This window comes from Limulus polyphemus, unplaced genomic scaffold (genome assembly GCF_000517525.1).
Source record: "Limulus polyphemus unplaced genomic scaffold, Limulus_polyphemus-2.1.2 Scaffold5096, whole genome shotgun sequence".
Taxonomy (NCBI): Eukaryota; Metazoa; Arthropoda; class Merostomata; order Xiphosura; family Limulidae; genus Limulus; species Limulus polyphemus.
The window spans coordinates 4,246-12,602 of record NW_013670706.1 but is presented as its reverse complement, the minus strand read 5'-3'; the positions used below and the strand labels follow the sequence as shown (position 1 = coordinate 12,602).

The 8,357-nt window shown below is 37.0% G+C and overlaps 1 protein-coding gene across 1 annotated transcript; it reads left to right on the top strand.

Moving 5' to 3' along the window:
• Positions 1-4,108: 4,108 nt before the first annotated feature.
• Positions 4,109-5,047, top strand: LOC106472116 (GAS2-like protein pickled eggs; the record flags this gene model as incomplete). The annotated part of the gene is made up of 2 exons (XM_013932743.2): positions 4,109-4,260; positions 4,352-5,047. A coding segment is annotated over exon 2 (675 nt), but the record flags the coding sequence as incomplete, so codon positions are not given.
• Between the last annotated feature and the right edge of the window lie 3,310 nt (positions 5,048-8,357).

Genomic DNA, 8,357 nt, shown 5'->3' with positions numbered 1-8,357 from the left:
CGTCCTCCCACGTACTTAGTCGAAACGTTGTACTATTGCTGTCATATTAACTTATTATTAAGTTTTCTTCATTACCCATTTAAGCCGTCTCCAGCCATTACTAGGTACGTATGTAATTATATATATATATATATATATAATTACATGTATGTATATATAGTCATTAATGTTAAAATACCACCTAAAATTACGACAATCAGTCAAGTCATTTCATCTACTTATCAGTAACACTATCTATGTTGTTTTACTAGAGATGTGATTATATAAGTAGCGTGATGGTTGTATAAATACTTATAGGAAGAACATTGAATTATTTGATCAACTCAATGCTAGTTATCAAGTCAACATCTTCTTAATGGGTTCGGCATCTGTTATCGTGAATTTTGTTAGTTACTTTTCATGTACAACCCACACACGAAGTGTGTACGTTCAGCTTGGTGAAATGTATACATTTTAGTTTTCCATACGAAACTTCTAATCTAACAAATTTTTACTCATGTGCTAAGCTTTGTATATTCGTGATATGGATTGGTTCAGATTTATCATTCCAAACACTAATAATTAAATTAAACAAAATTTAAATATATATATATATTCTAGTGTGTGCTTATTAGTTTCTAAAGTGTATTTAATGTTTTCCTGATATTACACTGACCACTCTTACCTAACTATTACTTACATACCAACAATGATAACAATAAAATAACCTCAAAAATTCATACTTATCACTACCCGTAGCGGGCAGAGCACAGATAGCTCTTTATGCAACTTTGTACTTAACAGCAGCCGAAACATATTTATCAATCTTGACTTTCTATATGGCAGCTATTATTTTACCGATATTTTAATTTTAATATCCGCTTACTTACCACCTATTGTAGCCCCACCCAGTGGATCAGCGGTAAGTCTACAGACTTACGATGCTAAAATTCAGGATTCGATACACGTGCTTAACAACAACCAAACCAAAATTGTAGATGTTTAGGCTCAGGCAGAAGTTTTATGCATATTCAGGATCTTTGATGACCTAGAAGTTATTGTGTTAGGATTATAGATATTTATCATAAGACACTAAAGTTAGCGTAAACTGTTTATTTGTGTTAACATTGTCGACTTTTGATGTAAGAATAGTGCTACAAAAACCTAGTTACTTCTAAATACTACTTTGTGATGTAGAGACGTTTAGCCCCCCCCCCCCCCAGTGACTCACCAGGAAGTCTCAGGGCTCATGACGCTAAAAATAGGGTTTCCATACCCGTGGTAGGCAAAGCCATATAGCTCATTGTGCAGTTGTGTGCTTAACAACAAAACAGACATTTCGAAAGTTCCTCTTCGTATGAGGATGTCATAACCATATATCGAATCTTGCAAAACCTATATGCTGTGGTGACAGGTTCACTGTTTTGATACTTATCTAACTTGAAATTAAAGATATCAAATTCTTATATTTAAACTAGTAAAAAGAATTCAACTTCTCGTAAACTTTTGAACCTTCTCATTCAACATCCACTGCAGGTACTTTTGAATATATTATATATATGAGATCATGCTTCAGTTGCTTCTATTTTTCCTACATTTACACGGTTTGAGTACATGTTGGCCTAGAGCGCCCCTTTAAATCCAATGTTTTCTAGATGTGAAAAAAAAAAAAGCCAAGCGAGATTTTAAGCTTAAAGCTGGATGGACATCACTAGTATTTTTTTTTAAATGTATTCTGGCGAGAAATCTCTATTCTTAGTTTTAAGCCTGCCAGTAATCCATTTTGTTACCATGTGGTATCAAAGATATAATAGTCCAAAGTGGGTCTTGATGTTTGAATCCCCAAATTATATAAATACATATAAAGTACTGCTCCTTTTCTTTGACGGCCTGGTTGGTGGGAATCACCGTCGCTGAACATACTCGCCCTTTCAGCCGTGGGGTCGTTATAATGTGACTGTAAATCCCACCATTCGTTGGTGAATGGTGAAGGAGTAGCCCAAGAATTGGCGATGGGTGGTGTTGACTAGCTGCCTTCCCTCTAGTCTATCACCACTAGATTAGGGACAACTATCGCAGATAGCCCTCGAGTAGCTTAGCACGATATTCAAACCAAACTTTGTTTTTGACACATTTTGATATATTTAAGTTGATTTAGTTAATGGCTTTGTAATTGTTAGTTCTTCTTCTACAATAAACAGTTCACTCACGAGCCTTTTCTCAATGACGGACTTTGAAAAATTGTCTAACCTTGTTGCGTTGCCGTGATAAACCTGCTATCGAAATAGGTCGCGCATGCGTGTAAGTGTGCTATAGCGATAAAAGTAACCGTGCTTCTTTGTACGCTAAAGTGGAAAAAAAAAACAAAAAAAAAAAACTTTTAACGCATGTGTGTTCATAACGTAGAACTTTCCAAACTTGAAGTAATAGCTTTACGTACATATATAAATAAATACTAACTTATTCGTGCAAAAGGGAAAACTTGGACAGGTGTAGAAGTTCTCGTTTGTAACACATGGCGGCGCCATGGACGTGATCCGATTCTTAGGTCCAGCCAACATTACGACAGGGCTTATGACGCTAAAATAATTGGTGTCGTTTATATTAGTCTAAAACTAGTTACTCTAAAAATTCACATAATGCTAATGACTGAGATTTGTAACAAAATGCAAAATTAATATATGTGTTGGACTTATTTGTTGAAATTAGAAAAGCTCGGAACAAATGTATAAAATATATATAGAAATTAATTAATTATACAAAACAACTTGTATATATATTTTTTTAAGATTTCCGTAGAGAAAACTACTGAATTTATGTTAAAGCCCTTGCCACAATAACTCTCAGCTTGTTCAAACGTAGATATATCGTATATAAGCTTACGAGGTGCACACTTAAAACACACGTTTCATTAGTTATCCTAAAATTACATGTAAATATTTCAAAATTGAAACCAGGATTGGAGACATTTACCAGACAATCGAATTAGTTCAAACCAAGTCAAAAATTTAGCTCTACTGTACTGTCTGGTATGGCCTGGTAGTTAGGACGGTCGGTTTGTAATCAGTGAGTCGGTGGTTCGAATCATCCTCGGCCTTTTATCTGTAAGAGAGTTATGATATTACGGTCAATCTTCCTATTCGTTAATAAAAGAGTAGCCCAAGAGTTGGTGATAGGTGGTTTTGAGTAACTGCCTTCTCTCTAGTTTTTCATTGCTGAATTAGGGACAAGGGACGGCTACCTAGACAGGAGATGGACACTAATAGGTAAATCTGCCCGCGAATCATCGATGATCCAGGAGTATATAAGGTGCCTCAGTGCTGAATTAGGGACAAGGGACGACTACCTAGACAGGAGATGGACACTAATAGGTAAATCTGCCCGCGAATCATCGATGATTCAGGAGTATATAAGGTGCCTCAAGGGTCGTATGCGGCCTCGGGGCTAGAAAAAACAATCCTTCCGGTGGCTCAGCAGTAACCTTTAGGTATTATAACGCTAAAATCCTGGGTTAATCCTTGCGATGAGCACAGTGCCAGCTTTGCGACATATAAGAAAAACAAACTAGTGAATTATCAAATATCGTCCATATATAATATTTCTTAATCAACATTACGTAATTATTTTAACAACTCCTGTACACTTCCTTCAAAGTGACTGCGTAATTATTTATTTTTATCTATGTTCACAAGTATTTTAATGTTGCGTTCTATGTCTAACAGTTTTTGATAAGACGTGAACAAGACGCGTAATCTACCTACCAATTCTATAGTTGTGGTAGTTAAGAACATGTACACAGTTATTAGCTGATCTGTTATACTGATTTATGACAAAGGAACTCATTTAATTTCATCAACATCAAATACGTCAAGAACGTTGTTCAGTTTGGTTCTATTTACGCTTGATATGTACTCTAATGTTTGGAAAGTCAGAAACAACAACTGTAGCTTCTGGTAATCTGACGATACATTTGTAGTGACACTTTTAATCTGTGCTTTTGTTTTAGCAACGGCTAAGAGATGGCGCTCGTGTAAGGATCACGTGGCAATGCGCAGCTAGAAACAGCTGTGAAGTATATAACAGACTGAATTATAAACGAGCGTTAAGTTTTCTGAAACGCAGAAAGTAGAGCGCCGTTTGACCAGGACGACGTGAGAAATGCGCACCAAAACGTAAAACGAGCATGTGTGCAACAGAGATGCAATACAAACCTATAATTCTTCTCCGACATTTCAACATCACAACATAATTGTGGTTTTTAAGCCTGAATGATAAGACTAGGTACTTCGATTTTTTTATCGAAGCATTTCCACGTAGATCAATAGTTCCGAATGAGAGAATTACACTAAAACTTTTTTTTTTTTTTTGGAAGGGTTGAGAGAACTAGAAGATCATGGCGAACACAGTGATAAATGGTCATGAAGGTGAACGACAAGGAGAATTTCAGGTTATGCACTTAGAACCTCGACCTCTTCGGCCTTTCAAGTCGAGCGAAGAGTATTTGTATGCCATGAAAGAAGACATAGCTGACTGGTTAAATACGCTCTACGACCTAAGAATCACTGCCGAAAATTTTATAGAAAGTCTCGAAACGGGGGTCGTTTTGTGTCGACATGCAAATCAGGTTGTCAGAACGGCTCGGGATTGGCGACACTCTGGTCGAAACGGCCTCAATACGGTCATCCCGGAGCGTGACGTGGTGTATCGCAGTGAGGTCCAGCCCGGAACATTTCATGCACGGGACAATGTCTCCAACTTTATCACGTGGTGTAGGAGTCTCTCGATCATGGAATGCTTGCTGTTCGAGACAGACGATTTGGTGCTGAGGAAGAACGAGAAAAGCTTCATCTTGTGTCTACTGGAGGTGGCACGACGAGGTTCGAAATTCGGAATGGCCGCTCCACTCTTGGTCCAGATGGAGGATGAGATCGATGCCGAACTGGCGAAAGATGAGTTTGACTCCGACGGCCACGAAGCTGACGACGACTCTGATGCTACCAGCACGTCCGGCGTTGGAGAGCCCCGGCCTCAGATTATTACCAACGATCTCCGAAGTCTTCACGAAAGGGTAAGAGAAATCCCCAGTTTTGATAATACAAGAGTGACAGTTTCAATACTTATCCACAACTAAGTTTGGCTTTATGGTTAAGTACTTACACGAAATTCTCAATACCTACAATAGAAGAAATTAGGAGTTGAGCAGAGCAGCGTTAATGTTGTGCATTGTTTAATATTGTTTTGCACGATAACAATGAGTTAGAAAACAAATAAATTCGAGGACAGTGTTGTATTATCTAACAATTATAAAAATATTCTTTAAAACAAGCATAAGAGAGAAAACGTTGGCTGCCAAAACTACATTAGTCATCATCCTGATCTTGTCGTGTGGCCAGAACGTTACTCATTTTGTCGTTTACGTTGGTACAGTGCCATCCTCAAAATCTCTTCAGAATAAGAAACAAAGTTAACATTCATGTAGAAATACTTATATTTTTGACAAATGTCTTGCTAACAGTGGTTGATCAGCTAGTCTGCACGTGCTGGCCCCTGACAACTACTAGATATATTTTAAACTAATAGAGAAATAATGGGAAAGGTTTGGTCGATGACGTGTCTGCTAGTTTAATTTCCTGACAGTGGCGCCACCATATTGATAAACGTCATATATATATAAAAAAAAAAAGGAATTAGTAAGAACTCCTTACTTGCGTCGAACCTAACACGACCTAACCAAATACCACAAACAAAACGAATATTTCCATATGATTGCCATACCACAATAGAGGCTGCCAGTTTGGCGCCAAAAAAGTTTGGATCATGACTGAGCACGCGTGCAAGGTTAGTCATGGTAACAGCTTCAAATCTAACGACCAGTTGTATTTCGATAGGGGTATTTATTTAATAAAATTCCCATTCATATTTCTTGTTAAACTTCCAGATCAATGCGAGTATGAATATAGGTATCTTGATACCTCTGTGATTTATCAGATTATTATTAAAAACTTAATCTGAATTTGTAGGTTTTATAGATTGAGTCACTGCTAAATTGAGCTGTTTCTTTGCTAATACATTAGATATTACCATTGTGTATTTATTACAAGAGGAAGTAACTTTTCTTCTTGTTTCTCTCGTGTTTTTGAACATTTGGGGCTAGAAACTGTTGTATTTTCAGCTACTTGTGAGGAACGACCAGATGAAATTATTCAACATGTTGCATAGAAGGCAAAGAGCACATTATATGAAACTATTTAATATGTTACATAGAAGGCAAAGAGCACATTATATGAAACTATTTAATATGTTACATAGAAGGCAAAGAGCACATTATATGAAACTATTTAATATGTTACATAGAGGGCAGAGAGCAGTCCGTATAAAATTATTCAACATGTTACACACAAGGCAAAGAGCAGTCCTTATGAAACTATTTAATATGTTACATAGAAGGCAGAGAGCAGTCCGTATAAAATTATTCAACATGTTACACAAAAGGCAAAGAGTAGTCCTTATGAAACTATTTAATATGTTACATAGAAGGCAGAGAGCAGTCCGTATAAAATTATTCAACATGTTACACAAAAGGCAAAGAGTAGTCCTTATGAAACTATTCAATATGTTACAGAACTGACATGAAACTTTATGAAAACGATGATAATTTTAAAATCACGATTGTAAATGTAGCAACTGAATAAACTGACTGATAATCCTTTGTCAAAACAGTCTGAAATTAATTTAAGATATACTAAAAATACAACTTTAAACTGCAAAATGAATATCATGATTTGCGAGGAAATCTCGTGCTTCGCGTAAGAATGTAAATATGTATATATATATATTGGTTGTAGTATTTTGTATTTGAATGCACAAAGTTTATAAAATGTAAAACCAGTCAGGACCACTTCTGCCATTCTACTGTTAAGTAACCTGCCTAGACTATTCATGTATGAGGTTAGGTCCGTAGAGTTCTGAACGAGTGTGATGGTCGTGTGGGGCGTCTCAATGACTGCGAGGTTAAACTTAAGTCGGTTAAACCTATTCCACAACAACTGACACCCACCAAATACCTCTAATACCAAAGACACTTTGAGCCGAATGGTCTAATTTAAAAATGACAAACCAATCAACTTATCTTGTAAGAGACACCAGATCTAGCTACGTTTTCAAAACGTGGGTTAAAACTTGATGATATTTCTTCCAGGTCTCTACTCAACAGGGCAACAGTACCGGTACTCTAAGTGTATATATATAAACAAATGAAGAAATTCATACACTAAACATTGACACGTAAACACTGCTGTCTGAGATGGAGCACTGAGGGATGACAAATCCATTCTTCAAATACGGTTCCTATTGCAATTCACAGTACTACCTACTTTCCTTACACATATGGTGACGTCGTCCGTAAGTTCCTTTTGTATAGTTTAAAGAAACTTAAGACGCTTCCAACACACGTCCCCTTTTGATTATATAGATATACAATCACTTCATACAATTAAGCAGCGTCAATGAAAAGAAAAAATCACATAAAAATTTCTCAAATATAGCGATACCGTTGAAAATGTTTTATTATTGTTATAAAAGCCAATGACCAGCTCACAGAGTTCATTCCTATCGACCCGTACTGCCCTATGACAGTGGAAGATAAACTTGATGTATAAGGCTTGTCCATTTTAACAAAATGACCATCGTTAAACGCGTACATATAAACATACATCGTTCTTTTGTATTCTAAAGTGGTTGTCCACAATCAGCGCTCAATAAATACGGCTAGATTTGTTTGTTTCGTTTGTTTTTTTATTTCGCGCAAAGCTACACGAGGGCTATCTGTGCTAGCTGTCCCTAATTTAGCAGTGTAAGACTAGAGGGAAGACAGCTAGTCATCACCACCCACCGTCAACTCTTGGGTTACTTTTTTTACCAACGAATAGTGGGATTGACGGACAATTTATAACGCCCCCACGGCTGAAAGGGCGAGCATGTTTGGTAGGACGGGGACTCGAACCCGCGACCCTCAGACTGCGAGTCGAACGCCCTAACCATCTGGCCATGCCAGGCCATATGACTAGATACTGGCGGTAATATAATTCCTAATGGATCAACATAAACCACACTGTTGGCATACTTCGTGTTGGTTTATTTAATAACATAATGAAAAACGAACAGCCAACATGTATATTTCATGAAATAGGCTGTTTATTCAGCCGATATCGACAACCGCTCTGCCAACTAAGTAGGTGTTGAAAAAACAAATAATAAGTGAAAATTACATGTAGATTAATTGATACGTCATAAATGGTTTCATTAGACCTGTGAACCACTGCCTTTTACGATAACATTTCATATTGTTGCGTCATCGAGATCATGTGATTCTCACGCTC